Source organism: Stigmatopora argus, chromosome 21, assembly GCF_051989625.1.
Source record: "Stigmatopora argus isolate UIUO_Sarg chromosome 21, RoL_Sarg_1.0, whole genome shotgun sequence".
Taxonomy (NCBI): domain Eukaryota; kingdom Metazoa; phylum Chordata; class Actinopteri; order Syngnathiformes; family Syngnathidae; genus Stigmatopora; species Stigmatopora argus.
This window is the reverse complement of record NC_135407.1, coordinates 7,965,330-7,986,724: the sequence shown is the minus strand read 5'-3', so window position 1 is coordinate 7,986,724 and position 21,395 is coordinate 7,965,330. Positions and strand designations below refer to the sequence as shown.

Genomic DNA, 21,395 nt, shown 5'->3' with positions numbered 1-21,395 from the left:
TGGGCGTCCCGCTCCCGTCTGTGGTTCCTCCATGGGGTCACATCCCAAAAATAGCAACGGGCAGCGTTTCAAGTGCAAAAAGCGCCGCAGCCGGCCTCTCGCAATGGTGTGAAATTTCTATGGGAATTGTTGGCCAGCGTCCAATCCCTGCTTTCCCCTCCTCCTCCTCCTCCTCCCCCCAACCGCCTCCCCCTTTCCCTCCCCGCTTCCTCCGACGTGACTGGCAGATGAGCTTGCATTTCTGAGGAAGCACGCTCGCTCCACGTGAGCGCTCGCCACGTCAACACCAACCTTGTTGGCACGGGTTTGACTAAAAATGAACGCGATCATCTCCTGCTCATATCTTAACAGCCAGGCCCCAAATACGATAGATTTGACCGTAAAGTGCCATCCCTCGGTCTCAAGCGCTTTGACCAAGATTAGGTTTAAACGCAAAGGGCTTACGGGTGATTATTTGAACGGGTGGCGTACCTAGAAAGGAGAATAATCTTTTAAGACACACAAAAATGTGTCATCTATTGGAAATCCCCTGGGCTATTATGTGCTTCCAATAAAAATCCAAATCATCATTTGCCCCGATTGAGCTCCAATTCTAACGATTTGTTTTTCTTTTTCACGAATGGCGCCCCCTTTCGGTCCCAGGATTTGTCAGGCTCCATCGATGACCTCCCCACCGGCACGGAGGGCGCCCTGAGCCCGGGCGTCAGCACCTCGGGGGTATCCAGCAGCCAAGGGGAGCAGAGCAACCCCGCCCAGTCGCCTTTCTCGCCGCACACCTCGCCGCACCTGCCGGGCATCCGCGGGCCCTCGCCGTCGCCCGTGGGCTCCCCCGCCAGCGTCACGCCCTCCCGCAGCGGCCCTCTGTCCCCCGCCGCCGTGCCAGGTAAGACGTCCGGTTGCCCGAAGTCCACGGCCCCCTTTTTCACCGTGACGCCGTCCGTCTTGCGCGCACAGGAAATCAGATGCCTCCCCGGCCGCCCAGCGTCCAATCGGACGGCATCATGCACTCTTCCATGAACCCGTCGGCCATGGGCCAAGACAGGGGTGAGCGCGCCGGAAAGTCGGGCTCGGAACGCCACGGAATGACCTTTGACACTTCTTGTGGCCTTCCAGTGTACATGCGCAACCCACAGATGCCTCCTTACGGGTCCCCGGGACAACCTGGCTCCGCCTTATCTCCACGCCAGTCTTCGGGGGGTCAGATGCACAGCGGAATGGGCGCCTATCCCCAGAATAACTCCATGGGAAACTACGGCCCCCAGGGGGGCCAGTACGGCCCTCAAGGTGACACCCCGCGCCGTTATGCCGGCGACGTGGACCGGCTCGTTGGCATTATTCCGCCATTTTGACAATCTCTACTCGACTCTGCAGGCTATCCCAGACCGCCCGGTTACTCGGGGATGCCCAACGCCAACTACCCCGGCGGTCCCGGCATGGGCGGCGGCCCGCCCTACGGAAACATGGCGCCCGGCGGGCGAGTGGGGCCCGGGCAGATGGGCGTCAGGCCCTACGGCCCCGGAATGGGCTCCAACGTGGCCGGCATGCCCCCTCAGGTGGTCTCGGGGATGTGCCCGCCGCCGGGAATGAACAGGAAGGACGGCAGTGGCCCCGGCGCCGGCGGGCCCCCCATGCACCACGGAGCCCCCAACTCCATACACAACAGGTGAGCGAGCTTGAACGGGACTCAACGAGGCGCGCTTTTGTTATTGTTGTTGTTGTTTTGGTGCACAATGATAGAAGAAGAGGAGAGTTGTCATTGTCATAAGAAAAAGGGAGCTTTGTGTCTTTGTGAATGTTCTCAGCATTTGTTTCCTCAACAGACCACCCGGCTACCCCATGTCTCAAAGCATGATGGGTTCGGGTTCTCCGTACGGCCCGGCCATGAACAGCATGCACGGTATGATGAACCAGGGCGGTCCGGGTCCTTATCCCATGGGGCCCAACATGGGCAACAACACCCCCGGTGAGTACGTACGTAGTAGCATTTTGCAACCACAAAAAGGGCCTTTTTTTTTTCCTCCATTGTTTAACTCGTTTAGAAAACACTCACCCGATGAGTGAAAGTCAAGTTAAATGGAATCCCACTTGTTTTATTTTTTAGGAATGCCTCCTACTTCCGAGTTTGGCATGGACAAAATGAACCAGCCCCAGAAAATGAACAACAAAGTGGACCCACCCCCTAAGACGGAATCCAAAAAGGTGGGCGTCCCCCCTTCCTTTGCGACGGGAGCCCAACCGTGACCGTTTTTTTCTTCTTCCCCCCCTGGCAGAAATCCAGTTCTTCTACCATCACCAACGAGAAGATCACCCGTCTGTACGAGCTGGGTCCCGAACCCGAGAGGAAAATGTGGGTGGATCGCTACCTGGCCTTCACCGAGGAGAAAGCCATGGGCATGACCAACCTCCCCGCCGTGGGCCGCAAGCCCCTGGACCTGTTCCGGCTCTACGTGTCCGTCAAGGAGATCGGCGGACTCACCCAGGTATGACGGGACGGTACACGGTCGATTGGTCGCTGGTCTTTTGGTCGCCCGGAAGGTTATTGATAATTACCATTAAAAATTGTTGTTCAAATTCCCTAAATACAAACTGCAAATTACTATTTAGTCATACTTAATGCCCTAGTAATTATTAGGCTAAAGAAACGCTCCAAATTTCCCGGACTTTTATTGTTTTTTGTTGGAGAACTTGTTAAGACCCTGACTGACGTCGCTTCTTAAAGGGACAACGCATGTACATACAAACTCTTCTACACTCACACGTCGGCTCAGTGAAACTGCTCATGGCCATTGTTGGCTTTTATTCATGCGTAGACCGTGTTGTTTTACCTTGTTTTGTCGCCGGTCTTTTGGTCGTCGGTCTTTTGGTCGCCGGTCTTTTGGTCGCCAGTTGTCGCCGTCCGGGCGACCAAAAGACCGGCGACCAATCGACCGCACACGGACGGGACCGCCCCCTCCTCCCCCGACTGCCTCCTCAAACGCCGTTTTTTTCAAAAAAAATTGTAACCGTGTTCCCTTCCAGGTGAACAAGAACAAAAAGTGGCGGGAATTGGCCACCAACCTGAACGTGGGCACGTCCAGCAGCGCGGCCAGTTCCCTGAAGAAGCAATACATCCAGTGTCTGTACGCCTTCGAGTGCAAGATCGAGCGCGGCGAAGAGCCGCCCGCCGACTTTTTCAACACCGACACCAAAAAGAACCAGCCCAAGATCCAGCCGCCCAGCCCCGGTGGGTATTTCTTTCCATGACTATTTTTGCGAGCTGCGTTTGTCGCCTATCTTTTTAAACTGAGCTGGTGCTAAAATGACCTGGCATTTGGAAGGCAGACAAGAGCAGAGCGTGTTATTTGGCCAAGAAAGACGCCATGAGAGCGAGTCACTTTGTTCTTGGCTGGCTGTCTAAAAGAGGGCAAATTCTCTCTTCATTTTAGTCTACGTGTGAGCTGTCCAAAACTTTGGACACGTCAGAAAACGGCCTTAAAAATTGGAAATTGGAATTGGAATCAACTGGGTGCATAGGAAAGAAGAAAAAATAACAACGGCTTATTTCTATTTATTTTCTGATGCATACGCGTGGAAACAAATATCAATCAAGGCCCATCGTATTTTTTTTTAAAGATTTATTTAAACTTTAATTTCAAATCTCTTTCACTAGGGGGACCTGCCCACCCACATTCATGCTCACACTAGCCTCCAATGATGTTAGCATCCATTTAGCTTAGCATGCATGTTTTTTTGGGGTATCTGGGAGGAAACCAGAGTACCCAAAGAAAAGCCCCGCCAGCCCGGGGAGAACGTGCAAACAAACGCCACACCGTCAGGAGCTGCCTGGGATCAAAATCCCCGGAACCGTGAGGCCGACGCCATAACCACTTCACCACCGCGCTGGCCGCCAATCCATTATTTTAGCCAATCCGATCGTTCTCCCAGTGCAATGGATTGCAATATGGCAGAGGGTTTCCTTTACATCAGGAGGCTTGTCAAGGAGGGGTGCGGGGGGTGCCGTGGCTCATATTCAGAGTCTGATTGCTGCGTGGCCTGAGGCTACAAAGGCAACGCTCCCTTGAGATTAGTCCTCAGCCAGAAATGATGAATGGAGAAGGGGGATGGGGGGGCGGGATGGGGGGATGCGGGGATGCTCCGGTGTGTAAAAGTCACACAATTTCTCTGACTCTAAACACACACACACACACACACACAATCCCGCCTCCCCCTTTCCTCTCTCTTGTAGAAGGGAAATCCCCGCCGGGGGGGGGTGGGCAAGCGAGCCGGTGTGTGCGTGAGGGTGCGAGGGAGTTGCGCGGCGGTGACGCCAGACATTGTGAATAAGCGTAACCTGGCGCTGACCCCGGCGCACCGCCTGCGTGTGCGTGTGCACGCGCCGCCATTTAATGAATGGGAAGCGGTGAGTCATAGCACTTGGACAGGAGCGCCGTGGCAGCGGAAATACAATAAGTCCATTTCTGGACGGCCCCGCCGGGGGTCGTTGGTCAACGTCGGGGGGAGATTTTGCTCCGGGGCGGGAGATCCGTCCAGTTTTGAAATGCGCCCCCCCCCCCCTTGTTTTTTCAATTTTTGCAGCCGGGTCCGGATCGCTCCAAGGACCACAGACTCCTCAGTCCACCAGTAGTTCCATGGCCGAAGGAGGAGAACTGAAGCCGCCCACGCCGGCTTCCACGCCTCACACGCAAATGCCTCCCATGCCCGGCGCCAGGTACGAACACGCGGACACGAACGACGCGGTCGTTGCCGCCATATCGATCAGTCTGCTGATCAATAATCCAATTAGTTAACAACTATTTGGGCAGTCCATTAAACATTGTTGATCATTTAACTGCCAAGATATCCTAGTTTATCAGAAACACTTTTTTTTTTTCATTTAAAAAACAAATGTTTAATGTAAAATCAATTTGTATTTTCTTTAAAAAAGATGAAATACTATTTATTTTTAAATATCTGTCTTTAAAAAACGAAAAAGGAATGATCAGTAACGTGATTTATGTTTGAACGACAATGTATGAAGCTTTTTTTTTTTCCATTATGTAATATTGACACTTGCCTTATTTCGATATATTTTTTTATATTCTCCGTTTATTTTATTAAATTTTTTTTTGTAGGAGCAGCGTCAATCTTCAGGACCCCTTTGCGGACGGCGGCGACCCGGCGTTTTCCAGGAGGAACACCATGACCCCCAACTCGCAGAACTACCAAGCGGAGATGATGGGTCGCATGGGCCCCTACGAATCCGCCAAGGACCCCTTCGGCGGCATGAGGAAAGGTAAACGGACCCAACCGGATCGCCATCCCACGCGCCGGACGGAAACTGAGGATTTTTTTCTATTTTTCTTGAAGCCGGAGAACAGTTCATGTCGCCCAGTCCCAACAGCGCCATGGCGGAACAGTATAACCGAGGCCCTCCGGGACCCATGGGACCCCTGCCCATGGGCCAGAGGCAACAGTACCCCTACGGATACGACCGCAGGTACGTCTGGGATTGCGCCGTCGCTTTCAGGTTGAGCGGCTCGAAATCTATGAATTTGATTTACCGCGCAGGCAAGATGGCGGCAGTGGCATGGGCCCCGACGGCGGTGGCGGTGGCATGGGACCCGGGCCCGCTCAGTCCAACATGATGCCTTCCGGAGCCGAGGCCGGCATGTACTCGCCCGGACGACCGCCGCCCCAGCAACGGTGAATGGATGAGAGAGAAGCCCTAGCATATTTTCGCAAACTTGGAAAAATGGCGTTACTGTAAACAGACGTCATGTTCACATTTAATGTTTTTAAATGGTTGCTAAAGTGTCTTAAAAAAGCATTATACGGTGGTTGAAAAGAATCTAAGGTGGAGTGAATGTATGAATTGTCTTGTTATTTTTTTTTAGACACGACTCCTATGCCAATCAGTACCCCGGTCAAGGAGCGCCCCCTGGTGGCCCGTATCCCAACCAACAACCAGGAATGTATCCTCAGCAGCAAGCGGTAAGGACGCCGTCATGATCATTAAGAAATCGATTATAGCAACTTGTGTCGGTATAAAAATAAAAAACGACACGTCTACTTCCCGACAGAACTACAAGCGTCCCGTGGACGGCGTCTACGGCCCCCCCGCCAAACGCCACGAGGGGGAAATGTACAACGTCCCTTACAGCGGGCAGCAGCCCCCGGGACCTCAGTCCTCCGGAGCCCAGGGCCCGCAGGACATGTACAATCAGTACAACGCCTACCCCGGGGGGGAGCGGAGGCCCCCGGGCGCGCAGAACCAGTTCCCGTTCCCCTTCGGCCGGGACCGCGGCCCGGCGCCCGTCGGGCCCAATTCCCAGTCGCCCATGCCTCCGCAGATGATGGCCAGCCCGGTGCCCTCGGGCCCCGACGGCCCCCAGGGGCCGGTGTGGCAGGGCCGCAACGAGATGGGCTACCCCAACTTCCACAATCGGCAGGGCCCCCCCGCGCCGGGCCAGGGGCCGGCCTACCACGGCATGAACCGCCCCGAGGAGATGATGGCGTCGGAGCAGCGCGCCAACCACGAGGGCCCGTGGGCCGGCCACGTCAACCAGCGGCAAGCGGCCTTCGGCCAGGGCGCGCCGGGGCCCCCCATGACCAGGCCCCTCCCCTCCACTTACCCGACGGCGCAGAACCACATTCCCCAGGTGTCCAGCCCGGCGCCGCCCGTGCCCCGGCCCATGGAGAGCCGGACGTCGCCCAGCAAGTCGCCCTACATGCACCCGGGCATCAAAGTGCAGAAGGCGGGGCCCCCGGTGCCCGCCTCCCACATCGGGCAGGCGCCCGTGCAGCAGCCCATGATGCGGCGGGACGCCGGCTTCCCCCCCGGCTCCGTGGAATGCTCCCAACCGCTCCTCAAGCCGCGAAGACGCCTCACCATGAAGGACATCGGTAGGAGCTCCCGAGCGTCCGGTCCTATTCCTTCGGTAGACGTACAAACCTAGTCCAAATAGAACATGGACGACGGAGGGTTTAGACACAAAATGGAGCTGGCTTTACGCTTGAATCATACATTTGAAATTTCCTTCTTAGTCAAAAGTCAAGTGCAGTTTTGAAGAAGCCAACCAAATGTGTCTTTTTTTTTTTTATTCAGGCACGCCGGAAGCGTGGCGCGTGATGATGTCACTCAAATCAGGATTACTAGCGGAGAGCACCTGGGCCTTGGACACCATCAACATCCTCCTCTACGATGACAACAGCATCACCACCTTTAACTTGTGCCAGGTACGTTCCGGGAAAGCCTCCATAAAATTGAGGAAGAAATCCGTGTGGGCAAAAACAAAAACAAAAAAAATTGAGTGCTTGATGAACCGGCTTAATGCTAGCTAGCCTAGCTAGTTTTGTGCTGTGTCACGCTGTGGCTATCTGTCCTTTTTAAATCTGTCTAAGCAGACATTGCTAACCTCAAACTCATTTTCTGTCATGACATAAAGAGACTTTGCCGGGAACAAAATCCTCCGACTTCCTCTAGAGAAGAGCTAGCTAGTAGCTTTCTGGTGGCGCTAGCATTGTTGCCCACCTGCTAGCTCTTGCCTGGGCTAGTCAGTAGCTGTCTGGGGGTGCTAGCTTAGAGGCCCTTGCGTAGCAAACAGTGCCTTTTTAAATCCATAAGTCGCTCTATTATTAGGGTTCAAATGGAGAGGGGAAAAAAGTGGCAACTTCTAGTCAGAAAATAACGGCACCCGCCACCGGGTTTGTTCGCAGCTACCGGGATTCCTGGAGCTGGTGGTGGAGTACTTCAGAAGGTGCCTGATCGAGATCTTCGGCATCCTGAAGGAGTACGAGGTGGGCGACCCCGGCCAGCGCACCCTCCTGGACCCCTCCACCCGAGACTCGGACTCGGACGCCCCCGAGGGGGACTCGGCCGACACGGACGAGGAGGAGGAAGACGAGGAGGAGGCCAGGGCGCGAGTGAAGGAGGAGGAGGACGATGAGTGGGAGGAGGAGGAGGAGGAGGAGAGCGACGAAGGCGAGGGAAAGCAGAGGGTCAAGGACGCCGGCTCGGGTTCTTCCCGGGACGGCGAGAAGCCCAGGCAGGCCAGCAAGTTCGACAAGCTCCCCATCAAGGTGGTCCGCAAGAAGAACCCCTACCGGGCCGGCCGGGGGTCCCAGGCGGGACGACGGCAGAGCTTCGACAGCGGCCTGCTCCACTGGAGCGTGGGCGGCGGGGATATCACCGAGCACATCCAGACCCACTTTGAGAGGCGATCGGAGCCGTCGGAGCCGTCGGAGCGGCCGGAGAGCTCCCTCGAGCGGCCCCGGCCTCGGGTCCAGGTCCGCGAGGAGGCCGCCTCGGCCCCTGCACCGGCGCCGACCCCTGCCCCGGTCACGGCCACGGCGGACGACGTCCCGTCGGCGCGGCCCGGCTCGGCGACGGAGGAGCGGGAGGAAAACGACAAGTCCCCGTTGGGCGTCAACCCCGAGCGGCAGAGCCGGCGGCGCAAGGCCAAGATCCTGGAGGACGAGCCGCACAGCAAAGACGAGACGCCGCTGGGCACGCTGGCCGACTGGCAGGACTCGCTGGCGCGCCGCTGCGTCTGCGTCTCCAACGTGGTGCGCGGGCTCTCCTTCGTGCCGGGCAACGACCAGGAGATGTCCAAGCACCCGGGCCTGCTGCTGCTCCTGGGCCGCCTGGTCCTGCTGCACCACCGGCACCCCGAGCGCAAGCAGGCGCCCGTCACCTACGAGAAGGAGGAGCGGGAGGAGGAGGAGGAGGGCGCGGGGCGCCACGGCCGGCGCCGCCACCGCCACCGGCGCCGCGTGTGCGACGAGTGGTGGTGGGACTGCCTGGAGGCCCTGCGGGAGAACTGCCTGGTGACCCTGGCCAACATCTCGGGCCAGCTGGACCTGTCGCTCTACTCGGAGAGCATCTGCCTGCCGCTGCTGGACGGCCTGCTCCACTGGGCCGTGTGCCCCTCGGCCGAGGCCCTGGACCCCTTCCCGGCGCTGGGGCCGCACGGCTCGCTCTCGCCGCAGAGGCTGGTCCTGGAGACGCTGAGCAAGCTGAGCGTGCAGGACAACAACGTGGACCTGATCCTGGCCACGCCGCCCTCGGCCCGCCTGGAGAAGCTCTACGGCGCCCTGGTGCGGCTGGTGGGCGAGCGCAAGGCGGCCGTGTGCCGCGAGATGGCCGTGGTGCTGCTGGCCAACCTGGCGCGGGGCGACGGCCTGGCCGCCCGCGCCATCGCCGTGCAGAAGGGCAGCGTGGGCAACCTGCTGGGCTTCCTGGAGGACAGCCTGGCGGCGGCGCAGTACCAGCAGAGCCCCGGCGCCCTGCTGCAGATGCAGGCGCAGGGACACCCAGCGGCGGAGCCCACCAGCGTGGACATGATGCGGCGGGCGGCGCGGGCCCTGCACGCGCTGGCCCGCCTGGAGGACAACCGCTCCGAGTTCACGCTGTACGAGTCGCGGCTGCTGGACGTGTCCGTCTCGCCGCTCATGAACTCGACCGTGTCGCAGCTCATCTGCGACGTGCTCTTCCTGGTGGGACGTTCGTGACGGCGCCTTTGACCACTTGGGCTTGTCTTTGATTTTATTTTGATTTTTTCCTTTCTTTTTTTTTTAATTTATGCAAAAATCACCTCCGATCCCACCCTCTTCCTCCCCGACCGCGAAAAGGAAGGAATACCATGAAGTAGAAAGATGAAACCCTAAGAGGCGAAAGGAACGGGAACCATCCACCCACCCCGGAACCCCCCTCCCCCCCAAAACCTGCGCTTATAGCCCTGAAAGGACTTGTTTTTTAATGAAAAAAAAATATCCAGAAAAAAAATAACTGTAACCAAAGTTGCTGTCTCGTTTACAGTCAGTTTTGGGGATGCTTGCTTTCTCCCCCCCCACCCCCGAGGACTCGGGATCGCTGTAATGCTCCCCCCCCCCCCCCCCCCCCCCCCCCCCTCCCCTCTCTCCCCTACACACACACACACAGGAACCATATTTGGGGGGCGGACGCTCTCCTGTGCATTAGATTGTAGGACTGTATTTTATTTTTTGTCCCCCCCGCCCCACTTCCCTGTACTGTACACCTTCAAAGAAAGTGTCGACATACTGTAATAATACTGTTTCACACTGAGATACGCCGACTGGGCAGCAAACTGTAGTTTTTATGTCAAAAGCGACGATGATGATGATGGCTAACCGCCCCCCCCTTCCCCTTCCTCTTCCCCTCAGAGTACGGTGAACTTACTACAACGCCCCGACCTCTTTTCTTCTTCTCTTTTCGTCCCTCGATTGTATGACTTGTAGTCGGACCGGTCCTCGGCTGCGCTGTACATAAACCGCCATGTTGTACATTAAGGACACGCCCCCTCCTCTCTGTCCCTCCCCCTTTGCGTTCTCAATTCTGTGGCTTCACCGTTTTTAAAAATGACCACTTAACAACACACAAGACTGTCTGGTGCGGCTGTAGAGAATTTAACAAAAAAAATCATGTCTGAATAACAACTAGACCTTGATGGAGAAAAATGTTTTATTTTTTTTCAGTGATGCGAATTCTGCATATTTGTATTTCAGATGATGTAGCTAAAAACTTGATGTAAATGCCCCCTCCTGTCCTTTTTCCCCCCCTAGCCCCATCGCCCTTTTTTGCCTCAATGAATATCATTTATTCAGTATCAAATCTTTATACTATATGTTCCACGTGTTAAGAATAAATGTACATTAAATCTTTCTAAGAGCTCTTTTGTGGATTTATTCCATAATGCATGTATTGATTTCATGGTCAGCAGTTCATATATACGTGCGGGAAATATTAATACTACAAATGGCAATAAGTGGGACAAAAGTTCTACATTTTAATTTAATTTTAACGTGTTTTAAATCAGGTTTTGCCCACGAAATGGTTCTAATTGAATTGAATTGAATTAATCGACACGCTAAACAAGTTTCAAGTTAGGCTTACCCCCACCCCGGCCACTAGGGGGCGGTGTCGCGCTATAGCAGTATTGAAATCATCCAAGTTGCACCGAGGAAAAAACAATCACATGGAGTATCACAACACTTCGAGGTAAGAGTCAATTACTTCAATTTAAAAACGATAAAATGTTCACTATTTATGGTGTTTTATACGCGTTCGTAGTTTGAACACGTTACCCTTAAAAGGAACGAGGACAAAGTTCCAGTTTCCGCTCACGTTTTATGGCTAGCGAGTTGTTTGCTAGCAGTTAGCTATTAGCCAATAACGTGGAAGTTGTTTAGAAGTGCATATTTTGATAAAGCAGACGGTATTTTGTTTGCAACCATTTCCCGCAGTTTTAAAACAGCTTTCCACATTGTATTAAAGAACCATATCGCCAAGAAACACATTTTAAAGGTCTTTGTCAGTCATTAACTCATTGATGGCATTCGATGTTCAATCCATGTGAACAAATAGACTTTAACGTCCGAATATTTTAGTACTATGGCCAATTACACGCAGGGCACATTTGCTCAATATCAGATCATTATTGGGGTTAGATTCATGACCAAAAATAGCCCGGTTTCACTTTAAAGGATTCAAAGTTGGGGTTAACCCACCCACTTTAGTTTTTTTCTAAATGAAAATGACAGTAATAAAAAGTAGGATCGAGTGTACATTTTATTATTCTCCAAAACAGCAATTGTCAAATCTGTCCAAAAGGGGGGAAAACCCAATGGATTGTCTTGGCACGGCGGTTGAAACGTTCAGAATCGCAGCTTGACTCTGGTCCACTTGGTCTCCGGTCTCAGATGGCGAGCGGCGGACCTGCCGAGGGCCACCCTCGGAGGCTCGGGGTCCTTCAGGCGCCGAATGGGAAAGCCGCCGTAGCGCTCGGGGATGATCAGGACGTCCATGGGGGAGTAGAGTCGTCTGTCGGCCTCCGGCCACTGACGCCATTGCCGTGGACTTAGGACACTAATCTTGCGTCGGTTGTACTTCAAGCCGACTTGCTTCCGTCTGTCCACCTCTTGACCGATCGGGACTTTGGAGGCGGTGCCTTTGGCGGATGTCCGCATGCCGGCCAAGAACTTTCGCTTGCCGTAGCCGGGAAGATGAGAAGTGGATGAGCGCTCAGCGCCTTTGCCTTTCTCAAGTCCCGCGTCCTTTCTTCCAGTCGGGTGGGAGGCTTGCTGGTGGTGTCTGCTCACGGAGCCAGAACTCACCACGACCGACGAAAGGTAAGGCCGCTCAGCCTTTTTGTACATGGCCTTTCTGGGCACGGCCGCGGGGCGCGGTCGAACCACCTTGAGCGACGAGTAACCGGCTCGAGGTTTGGCTAGTCCGTCGGCCCAAGAGAATCCGTCGCTGCTGCTTTGCGCCACGGCCTTAGCCAGGGCCGCTTGTCTGAAATTATTCTGGGGAAGCATCTCGTTGCGTCTCAGATGACGATCGCCGTATTGGCCATAGCCGACGTACGTCTTGCCTTGAACTTCAAAACAAAATGCAATCATCTTTTAGAGCATGCGAGCTAATATGTACATTTCAGGGGAGTGCTAGCTTGTTGCCAACGTTAGCTTGTTTTTTTTATTTTTAAGAAGGGTCGCTTTAGTTCGTGACCATATTCAGAATCAAGTAAAATTTGTACCAAATGACATTGTTAATTTTCTAAAACACTTTAGACTCCAGTCAGGCTTGGAAAAGTTGGCTTTAAAAAAAGTAAGAGGAATCAAAAGGTTACCTTCTTGAGAAGCCCACGAGCAGATAACATGTTCTGCTTGAAGCAAATAAACCAGCAAGATCCTGCACACACACAACATAACTTAGGCATTTGGACACATGGCAGCAAGGTCATTATTATTACTTTTTTTTGGTCTTACCCCAAATAAATTCCACAAGCCATGTGTGCAGGCAGGTCACCAGGCAGGCAGGTAGCGTGCCTCAAAGTAACAGAAGCCTCAAAAGGCAAATTGGAAGCTGCTAACTTTGCGCTGGACTACCAATTCTGGCGAGCGCCACGCTTTTGAACCATGCCACCTCATCAAGGTGAGAGCCCACAGGTGTGCATTGGCCCCTCCCCTTCAACATGGATTGGACGTGGAGCGCCGTCAGTAGCCAATCGTTTCATCACTTTAGAATAGGTTGTCAGTCTGTTGGCCAAATCCTCTTTTTTTCTTAAATTGTCAAGTCAACACCTGGAGAAGATATGTCTGCCCCTCCTCCAGGCCAACAGGGGGCAGAAAAGAGAACCCAAATCAAAGTCACCTCACCTCATTTCCTGCCTGAGATCATAAGGCATGAGCCAGGATATAAAAATTCAGAGTCCAGCCTTGAAAGGAGCAAGGAATACCCTTCAGACCCGATCACACGCAACTGGTAGGATAAAATAAGTACCACCTAGATGCCAGCTGATTGATGCTTAATTTGTTTCTCACAACCATAAGTTGCATTCTTTGTATTTTCCCTTAACTTGGATTACTCTTATGACCTATCTCTGTAAAGTGAATATTTGTGTTTGATTTACTCAATCAGTTAATGTACCCATTCACTTCCCTGCTTCTCTGTAGTAAATTCAAGATGTTATTAGTAAACTCAAGAGCAACACTTTGATCACCATAGTAACTTGAATGATGTCACATGCTTCCTTCTTTCCCCCTTTCTTTAAGGTTTTCAACCTAATCACTTCCTATCACCATAAACTTCAATAAAATTGTAAACTGGAAGGATTTGAGTTGTTACTGCTGTGAAAAGATCGGGGCAAAATTTGAAGAGAGTAGAGAGAACTTGACATAAATATATACACGCATTTTATTTTTCATTGATATGAATTATTTTCATGGGATTCAACTGTTTTGAGGAGCTGCTCCCAAAAAATGCTTGGTACTTTACATCGCTAAATTAGCTGAGGTAGTCAAAAACAAAATATTAAAAAAAAAAAAAAGAGAGAATGCCTTATATTGCTGAGTAAGATAATACTTAAAAAAAGCAAAATTATATCCATGTTGTTTTTAAAAAAAGTGCCATTCAATTCCCAAAGCATCGAGAAGAGTAATAAATTGTTTATTAGTATACATGTTGATCAATACATTCTTGTTGACAGAGTAGCTGGCAGGCTTCGGCGTCGAAGGATTAGAGCGTTTTTGGAAGCCAAAATATTGATAGCCCCGCCCCCGCCAACCCACTTTTGGTCTCGGCATTCTTGACCGACCGCCTCCTGGTTACCCCAAGGCACTGCAGGGACCCCCCCCCCAAAAAAAGATATCAAACATAAAAAACAACCCTGCAAAAAAGCATTGAATTGACATTTTTTTAACCGTCAATGTCCGTATCTAAGGTGCGCGAACTCATTCGACTGCCATTGACGGCGATAGATGTCCGTGGGCCCGGCTAAAAAGAAACATTTTTCACTTTGGCATTCTTTTCCAGAGATAGCCGACAATGACAGCACCCCCTCAAGTAGACGCGGGCGCCAATAGAAGCCGCCGCCCCGCCCGCCTTCCCCCCCGAGGCAGCGAGCCAAGTACCGAATGGACGGCGAAGGCACGGGAGCAGTCGCGGCCGAGTCCGAGATCCAAAAGCCGGATGGGTCACCGCAGGTGGACGGCGAGCGCCACGGTGGCGGCGACGGCGACCAGCGTGAGGAAAGGCAGCCACGTTTTCAGGAAGCCGGCGCAGCTAGAAAGAGGGGAAAGGTGAGGCGCCTAAAAAAAACATAAAAGAAAAAGACGTAAAGGTGAGGTCCGTCCATGGCTACCTGATGTTCTTCCCGCGCAGATGCAGCAGAAGGCAGAGCTTGAGCATGTTCCACGAGGCGCTGTCGTCGTAGCGCATCAGGTTGAGCGCCATGGCCACGTGCGAGTGGCAGTTGTCGCAACACAGGTTGTGCTGCCGGCAAAGTAGGTGCTCTTCATTTTCATACGGTCTAATCAGACGCGCTTTCAAATACGAGCCGAAGCTCTCGAACCGACCATCCTGTGCTTGTACTCCTCGGAAGCGTCGTGCACCGCCGAATCCCAGGCGCCCGAGCCGCCGGCGTAGACTTTGCTGACATCCAGCATCCAGTACCTAAAGTTATCCAATCCAAACAACAGCGCGCTGTTAAAAGTAACGCCGTCGAGGGGAATCCCCGACGTTGACTCACTTTGTCGGTTTCCCAAAAGCCATGTTGTCCTCCTGCAAAACAGGGGTCAATGTTATCTTCAACCAATGCAACTTTATATTGTTTAAATTGCAAGCAATAATGATGTTCCAGGGACGATTGTATCCAGTGGTTCGTATGGGAGCAGAAAATGCTAGTTTTCCCCCATATCAAATCGAATATTATCATACAATTGAGCATTTCTTTTCATTTGATCCATGGATGGAAAAGAAGTTACTTACGGAGACAAAATAGGGTCCGGCAAAGTCTCGGATGACTCCAGTTGACGTGCAGATGCCCATGTGTCCAATTAATGGAAACAGCCAACTGGCAAAACAATCCAAATAGTCACATTATATGAAGTATTACGCTTTAATGCGTGTGTAGTAGAGTTTTTTATTCATTATTTATATGAATTGCTACTACAGAAAAAGAAAACACTGGGCTGGTAAGGATACAAAAAGAGAGAAATTATTACTTCGATATAACGTAGTCAAGAAAACGGTACTATAGGTTTGACAGCTAGCTTGCCAAGCTAACGTGCCTGTCACTACGCGCTACATCCGGGCATTTTTGCCCCAATGAAGCCGGCGAGCACAAGGCGGAGGGCGCTAGCGAGACCGAACTTACGACAACACGGGAATGGGCGTCCATACGATACAATGAGGAAAGCGACCGGCTATTGGGTTAATCCTCTCCGACGCAATTTGATAGTTTTTCGCGCTTTCCTTCTCGGTGGAGTCCGCCATGGCCACCTTAGGAGGGGAAACAACTTGTCAGTCGTCCCGCCTACGACTTCGTCAGGTTGGGGGAACGCACGCGGTGCGAAGCTTCCGTTTGACGTATACAATAAAACTCCGACGTCATTAGAAACCCGAGAGTCGATGAAATGGATGTTGAGCCAATGCAAAGTAGAGGCATAAAGTACTCTGTTATGTTTGTGTTTATTTATATCCAAATTAAATCACGTCAGCTGCACGGAGCGGCTTTCGCCGTAGCCTGGACTTTGTCGTTCACTTTTACTTTTAAACTATGTAAAACGCGCACCAGCTTTTATTTTGCGAAGCCTTTCCACCGGGTTTTCCGCTTCCCTTTTGTCGGGCAGCTTGACGCCAGGCTCACCTCCGACACATTTGGTTCTTTTTCCTCGAGTTTTGTCATCCGAGCGAGGAAGACGCGGAAAAGGGTCGCGGACACGGTGAGGAAAAAAAAACTTCTTGACGTTAAATCAAGTCCAACGCGAGCTCGTTTAAACCTCTCGGATAGCAAGACGTGCCGAGAGAAGCAACTTTTCACAACTTCTTCGCACTTGAATGACAATCACGACGTCAGACAGGATTGCTCCACTTTTGTACACTTTCAATTTAAACTAAAAAAAAAAGACTCAATTTAATTTCGCCTCGCTATTGACTTCAAACTATTTTCAAAATGCGAAATGAATGGTTCTATATTGAATTAAGACTCAATTAAATGCCTGCCCCGAGGGTTAGAGGGCGGAGTCTTGCGTTTACCTGGACATTTCACAAGAGCATTTTTTTTTAACAAAATAACCAGAAAGACTCGTATTATTGACTGTATTGTCACTTTTAGGGAAGGTGAAGCTCCTTTCCAAATTATTATTAGCATAATTAGCTCCCCGTCGAAAAGTCATTGACGGCCATAAACGGATTGGACGTCTATTGCCGTCAATGGCATCCAAAGAGCGAGGTCGCAAGAGACGTATACACTCCAAAAACGACATTTTATGACTTTTTTTAACATTTACTCGAGCTTGGGTTGTTGCTATTTTGTGAAACCAGGTTCATTTGCCCCTCCCAGTCCAAAGGAATTGGACACCGTCGGCGATGGAGCAAACGGGTGGCCTCTTTGTCAGCTGGCGGCAGCCTGAGCGGATCCCCCGCCCATCGCCGCCGCCGCCAGGCACCCTGCGCGACACCGAGGTGCCCTACTTCTTCCGCGAGCGCTACGTCCGCGCCGGCTACCGGCCGCTCCACCAACCCTGGAGGTACTACTTCTTGTCGGCCTTCCGGCGCCACAACGAAACGGTCAACATCTGGACGCACTCGCTGGCCCTGCTGGTGCTGCTGGGCGAGGCGGGCCGCGCGGCCCAGAGGGCGGACCCCAGGCGGGACCGCCACGCCTGGCCGCTGCTCCTCCTCATCCTGTCGGCGCTCAACTACACGGCGTGGAGCGTGGCGGCGCACCTCCTGGGCAGCGAGTCGGAGGCCACCCACTACGCCCTGTTCTTCCTGGACTACGTGGGCGTGGCGCAGTACCAGTACGGCAGCGCGGCGGCGCACTACTACTACGCCGCCGAGGAGGGCTACGCCCGGCACCTGGGCGGGGTCTTCCTGCCCGTGGCGGCGGCGCTCAGCTGCCTCTCGTGCCTGGGCTGCTGCTACGGGAAGTACCGCAACCACAGCCTGCCGCCGTGGGTGCGCAAGGTGGGCCAGGTGGTGCCCTCCGCCCTGGCCTACGCCTGGGACATCGGCCCCGTGGCGCACGGGCTGGCGTCGGGCCGGGCCGACGCGGCGGCGGCGTACCACCTGGCCCACATGGCCTTCTTCCTGGCCTGCGCCGTCTTCTTCGCCTTCCCCGTGCTGGAGCGCCGCTGGCCCGGCGACTGCGACTTCCTGGGCCAGGGCCACCAGCTCTTCCACGTCCTGCTCTCCTGTTGCACCGTGTGCCAGATCCGCGCCTCGCTGCTGGATTACGGCGGCCGGCGGCAGGTGTACGCGCGGCTGCACCGCGGCGACGAGGCGGCGCTCTCCGTCGCCCTCTACGGGGTCACCTTGCTGGTGTGCTTGCTCATCGCGGCCTTCATGCTCAAGAAGGCCAGGGACCTGCTGGACGCCCAGGCCAAGTCCAAGTGAAACGGGAAGCCGGCGGATTGGACGGAGCGTCGGCGACCGCTCCTCGCTCTCCGAGGGAATTGGATGCCCATGAAAATCAAAACGGGAGACTTTTCTTTAACTTTAGGGTACCTGGACGGCACTTTCTGCACATTTTGGGGCATTGGCAGTGATTTCAGCTCACTCGAATTTGCGGGCCGCTTCCTCGTTAACTCGTCGCACAATAAGTCCAATCCGTTTTGACCGTCACCCAAAGTTCCGCTTTGACGTGACTCGGTACGATAATACTTCTCCCCGGTAATGGCATTTAGCACCTTACCACGTCGTTATTGGCGCAACGCTAGCAAAATCCCACCCAAAGTGCCTTCGAATGGACTGTTATTTGAAATAACACCCACACAAAGCCCAATGTCCGGCGTTGTCCGGGTCGATGGTTTTCAGTCACGGGAATGTTTCGTAACAGCCCAAACTATTCTCTTGTGTTGTTTCCACGTGCGTTTTTGCCTTGCGGACGTCTCGAAATTCCAACCGAAAGCCCGCCGCTCTTTGGTTTGCGTGCCCTCGCTAAACCCAAAGTTTTGCGAAACAAGCAAAAGACACGGCATTTCTTGCGGTGGCCATTCTCGAGTGGTCCGAGTGCCATCTTGGCATGCAGCACATGGCGCCGGCTGGCCAGCCTCTTCTTGTTCGGTCGCCATGGCAGCCTTTTCCAGCCCGGCGTGGCCTCCGCGTGACATTTGCACATGGACGCCCGGTGTTTTGATGCCAATGCATCAACTGGGGACTTAGGGGCATTGTTTTTCAAGATAATAGATTGGTCGAAAAGTTGTCTTTTTATAGTCTTTTAATGTTAAAACCAACTGTGTAGTTGTCTGTGGATGCCAGGTATTTTCGGGATTAAAGTGTGTGTGTGTGTATATATATTATCAAAATAGTCACTGGGTCTATAAAGGGTTAAACCTTAAGTGAATTTGGAAAGAAATAGCTCAAAGCAAGCACTTTGTCTTTTTTAATCATTACTTTTGAAAGATTTATAGAAACAATATATTAATACAATTTTTATGAAAGCTAAATATGTGAATGAAATCAATAAAATCTAACACTCCGGTTATTTTTTAAGAGTTCAATTCATTGCCTGACATTCACAAAAATCGTCCTCGTCATGTTTTAGTGCCATCAAATGAACCACAAGTTCTAATGAAGCCAAAATGTTCTTATTTTGAAAGTCAAACACTTCCGTTGCACGGCACTTTCTTCCGCGTTCGGCTTGACGTGATCACGTGATCAGCACTTCGAGGCGAGCACCGTCCCACCGCAGACGAGGCGAACAATTAACAAGGAAAAAAATGGCAATTAAACTTTACTACACCACAGTGACTGCCTCGCGGACGGTGAGTGGCTTTGCCAAGCGTTAATAAAGCCGGTTTTTGTGTGTTTTTTTCCGGTGAAATAAGCAGCGAGCGTCGCACTAGACACACCCAGCTTCCTCGCTAGCTTCCTGGCGGACAGCGGCAGTAGCACGAGTTGTTTGCTGTGTTTTTTAGTTGTTTTTTTTGCCATTTAACTTACTTATTACTCGTGGAAAAAGACTAACGACGCCGCTGTATTTTAATTTTAAGCGCGAAAGTTTGCAATTGCTTCATAATACCTGTATAAAATGATCCACGGGTGGCAGGGGCTGCGTTAAAATAGGGCGAACAGAGTCCAGACCCCCCAACCCACCCAATCATTCTCTTCTTTGGTATAGACGGCAATTGATGTCCAAAAAAATAAGAATTAGCGGGGCATTGCATGACTGAATGGTCATTCAGGGTTTAGAACATTTATTGAAATAAAATATTTGAAAATGTAGCAAACGCCTGGTTGAAGTCATTTCTAGGAGGTAGTACTCGTCACGTGATCACGATCTTAACCACACTTGACTTCCTGTTTTGTTTTTGTTTTTAGATAAAGTCCCAACAGGCGGAAGTGATGCGCATCCTGGATAGCAAAAGCATCAAATACGAGCTGGTGGACATCTCAGTGGGAGGCGAGATGCGCGACGAGATGCGCCAAAAAGCGGGGAATCAGACGGCCGTCCCGCCGCAGCTCTTCAACGAGGACCAGTACTGCGGGGTGAGGAAATGCCGTCGACCGATCCCATGGTGACCTTTCAAAACCGGAAAATGCCTGTCAACTCGTTGGCTGCCACTGACGGCAAAAAAAATGAGCAAGATCACTCCATTTATCTCATTGAATATCCAATTTTAATGTTATTTGAAACCATATATTTTGACCTCATTTGTTTGCTACCTTGTTTCGTGCTGTGCAACCGATTTATACATTTCTAAAAAGGGATTCGTGAATTGCTTCCAATTGAGGAAAAGATCGGCGCAGCCTCAAAATCGGAATTTCCTGAGGCGCTTTTTTGGGGGGTCCGACATCGCTGTAACTTATTGTGTTTGCAGGATTACGAAATGTTCTCGGAGGCGGTGGAGGCAGACGCGGTGGAGCAGTTCCTCAAACTGCCGTGAACGGGCCGTCTGTCCGTCGACCACCCCGATTCCCCCCCCCCTTTGACGCCGACTCTCCTCACATGCCATATCGAACAATGCCAAATCTCCTGAAAATTCGTCTTTGTTTGGGCATAGCTGTCCACCAAACTCGTCTTAAAACCAATCGTTCAGTCTTAACGTCCGTACATTTCCACTTTGCGCTTTAAAGACAAACATATTCACCATCCACTTAAAATTCAGGATCGAGACAATTGGCAACTGCTTCAAGTTTGATTCATTTCTTACCTTTTATCTCATTGTAGCTTTTTTTTGTACCACTTTGGAGTTACAAGAGGTAAAGACTGAATTTGAGGATGTTTGTTTGGAAGCATTCCGGCTGTTAAATTGTCTGTTAGACAGGCTAAGAATGTGAAGAAAAAAAAATACTTGTTATGGTTCTGAATGTAACAAGTGTTTCTTCTTATTTCCACTGTGTTGTATTGTCGATTGAAAAGGACCAAAAAAAGTGTTAGATGCCGGTTCTCCGTGACCGTTGTAGGACCTTCTGCGCCGAAAGGCGAATGCCGTACCAGGTTGGCGTGTTTCAACGGACCCGTACATTCTTTCTGTATTGACTTTCCGATTAGAAAATCGAGATACATTTCAACCCGATTCCGAGTCGCCACATTTGGGATACGGCGGGAGGACCGCTCTTATTGTTCACAATGTTTGCACGTTTGATTTGTATCTACGTAAGGTTGTTTGTGGACGTGCACGCATTCCCATCACATTCCATGTCTTCGGTCTTTTTTGTTTGTTTGTTTGTTTGTTTTTTTGGACCAATTCCCGTTGGCCCAAATCAAAACAAGTCGAAGAAAATAGGGAATACAATGCTGTTATCTTCCGAGAAGATTGTCACGTATCGGCCGCGGAAATAAAAATGCAGTTGAATCAAGCTTTTGGGATGCTTGCGCTTTTTCTTTATAACTCTTAAACGTGATGACGTAAGAAAAACGTCGGTCCAAATGGATTGGACGTCTGTCGTC

At 52.0% G+C, this 21,395-nt stretch overlaps 5 protein-coding genes across 10 annotated transcripts in view; 3 read left to right on the top strand and 2 right to left on the bottom strand.

The window, feature by feature from the left end:
• arid1ab (AT-rich interactive domain 1Ab) overlaps positions 1–9,877 on the top strand; it is a 30,322-nt gene extending 20,445 nt beyond the window's left edge. For 2 of the 3 annotated variants that reach the window (XM_077590618.1, XM_077590617.1), the window contains 15 exons: positions 643–883; positions 955–1,284; positions 1,372–1,663; positions 1,821–1,963; positions 2,102–2,199; positions 2,271–2,480; positions 3,019–3,223; positions 4,576–4,708; positions 5,112–5,272; positions 5,347–5,476; positions 5,548–5,682; positions 5,874–5,970; positions 6,060–6,882; positions 7,085–7,215; positions 7,696–9,877. In XM_077590618.1, coding sequence (XP_077446744.1) covers positions 643–883; positions 955–1,284; positions 1,372–1,663; positions 1,821–1,963; positions 2,102–2,199; positions 2,271–2,480; positions 3,019–3,223; positions 4,576–4,708; positions 5,112–5,272; positions 5,347–5,476; positions 5,548–5,682; positions 5,874–5,970; positions 6,060–6,882; positions 7,085–7,215; positions 7,696–9,489 — 4,923 coding nt within the window. In that variant the 3' untranslated portion in view covers positions 9,490–9,877. The remainder of the gene's footprint in view (positions 1–642; positions 884–954; positions 1,285–1,371; positions 1,664–1,820; positions 1,964–2,101; positions 2,200–2,270; positions 2,481–3,018; positions 3,224–4,575; positions 4,709–5,111; positions 5,273–5,346; positions 5,477–5,547; positions 5,683–5,873; positions 5,971–6,059; positions 6,883–7,084; positions 7,216–7,695) is intronic. The other variant, XM_077590619.1, reaches the window with a different exon arrangement.
• A 1,062-nt stretch (positions 9,878–10,939) lies between these two features.
• Positions 10,940–18,986, top strand: LOC144067115 (membrane progestin receptor alpha-B-like). 4 transcript variants are annotated; one of them, XM_077590621.1, is made up of 4 exons: positions 10,940–10,996; positions 14,312–14,577; positions 14,660–14,781; positions 16,842–18,986. In XM_077590621.1, the coding sequence occupies exons 3-4, from the start codon at positions 14,730–14,732 to the stop codon at positions 17,894–17,896; spliced, it is 1,107 nt and encodes a 368-aa protein (XP_077446747.1). In that variant the 5' UTR covers positions 10,940–10,996; positions 14,312–14,577; positions 14,660–14,729; the 3' UTR covers positions 17,897–18,986. The 4 variants fall into 4 exon arrangements, with proteins under 4 accessions (XP_077446747.1, XP_077446749.1, XP_077446748.1 ...); XM_077590623.1 differs by having other exon boundaries at positions 10,941–10,996; positions 16,823–18,986; XM_077590622.1 differs by lacking the exon at positions 10,940–10,996 and adding an exon at positions 13,069–13,261.
• On the bottom strand, positions 11,549–12,925 carry LOC144067118 (uncharacterized). Its single transcript, XM_077590625.1, has 3 exons — positions 12,766–12,925; positions 12,627–12,688; positions 11,549–12,377 (listed from the first exon to the last, which is right to left on the bottom strand). The coding sequence occupies exons 1-3, from the start codon at positions 12,786–12,788 to the stop codon at positions 11,653–11,655; spliced, it is 810 nt and encodes a 269-aa protein (XP_077446751.1). The 5' UTR covers positions 12,789–12,925; the 3' UTR covers positions 11,549–11,652.
• On the bottom strand, positions 14,154–15,849 carry tmem222b (transmembrane protein 222b). The gene is made up of 6 exons (XM_077590626.1): positions 15,654–15,849; positions 15,266–15,350; positions 15,027–15,058; positions 14,854–14,950; positions 14,640–14,770; positions 14,154–14,560 (listed from the first exon to the last, which is right to left on the bottom strand). Exons 1-6 carry the CDS (start codon positions 15,770–15,772, stop codon positions 14,473–14,475), a joined length of 552 nt encoding a protein of 183 aa, XP_077446752.1. The 5' UTR covers positions 15,773–15,849; the 3' UTR covers positions 14,154–14,472.
• An 81-nt stretch (positions 18,987–19,067) lies between the features above and the next one.
• sh3bgrl3 (SH3 domain binding glutamate-rich protein like 3) lies at positions 19,068–21,304 on the top strand. The gene is made up of 3 exons (XM_077590627.1): positions 19,068–19,266; positions 19,823–19,990; positions 20,323–21,304. Exons 1-3 carry the CDS (start codon positions 19,222–19,224, stop codon positions 20,386–20,388), a joined length of 279 nt encoding a protein of 92 aa, XP_077446753.1. The 5' UTR covers positions 19,068–19,221; the 3' UTR covers positions 20,389–21,304.
• Positions 21,305–21,395: the final 91 nt, after the last annotated feature.

What these genes read in the sequence shown, in the direction of transcription:
- LOC144067118 (XM_077590625.1), bottom strand. Translation starts at nt 12,788, where the DNA reads ATGGCTTGTGGAATTTATTTGGG. An exon ending in GCTTGTGGAATTTATTTGGG is followed by an intron (nt 12,689 to 12,765) that starts GTAAGACCAAAA and finishes GTGTGTGTGCAG; the next exon opens with GATCTTGCTGGTTTATTTGC. An exon ending in CTCGTGGGCTTCTCAAGAAG is followed by an intron (nt 12,378 to 12,626) that starts GTAACCTTTTGA and finishes TTTGTTTTGAAG; the next exon opens with TTCAAGGCAAGACGTACGTC.
- tmem222b (XM_077590626.1), bottom strand. Translation starts at nt 15,772, where the DNA reads ATGGCGGACTCCACCGAGAAGGAAAGCGCGAAAAACTATCAAATTGCG. An exon ending in ACGCCCATTCCCGTGTTGTC is followed by an intron (nt 15,351 to 15,653) that starts GTAAGTTCGGTC and finishes TTGTTTTGCCAG; the next exon opens with TTGGCTGTTTCCATTAATTG. An exon ending in CTGCGCGGGAAGAACATCAG is followed by an intron (nt 14,561 to 14,639) that starts GTAGCCATGGAC and finishes CCCTCTTTCTAG; the next exon opens with CTGCGCCGGCTTCCTGAAAA.
- LOC144067115 (XM_077590620.1), top strand. Translation starts at nt 15,913, where the DNA reads ATGGATGTTGAGCCAATGCAAAGTAGAGGCATAAAGTACTCTGTTATG. An exon ending in GGAAAAGGGTCGCGGACACG is followed by an intron (nt 16,222 to 16,822) that starts GTGAGGAAAAAA and finishes TTGTGAAACCAG; the next exon opens with GTTCATTTGCCCCTCCCAGT.
- sh3bgrl3 (XM_077590627.1), top strand. Translation starts at nt 19,222, where the DNA reads ATGGCAATTAAACTTTACTACACCACAGTGACTGCCTCGCGGACG. An exon ending in CAGTGACTGCCTCGCGGACG is followed by an intron (nt 19,267 to 19,822) that starts GTGAGTGGCTTT and finishes TTTTGTTTTTAG; the next exon opens with ATAAAGTCCCAACAGGCGGA. An exon ending in ACGAGGACCAGTACTGCGGG is followed by an intron (nt 19,991 to 20,322) that starts GTGAGGAAATGC and finishes TTGTGTTTGCAG; the next exon opens with GATTACGAAATGTTCTCGGA.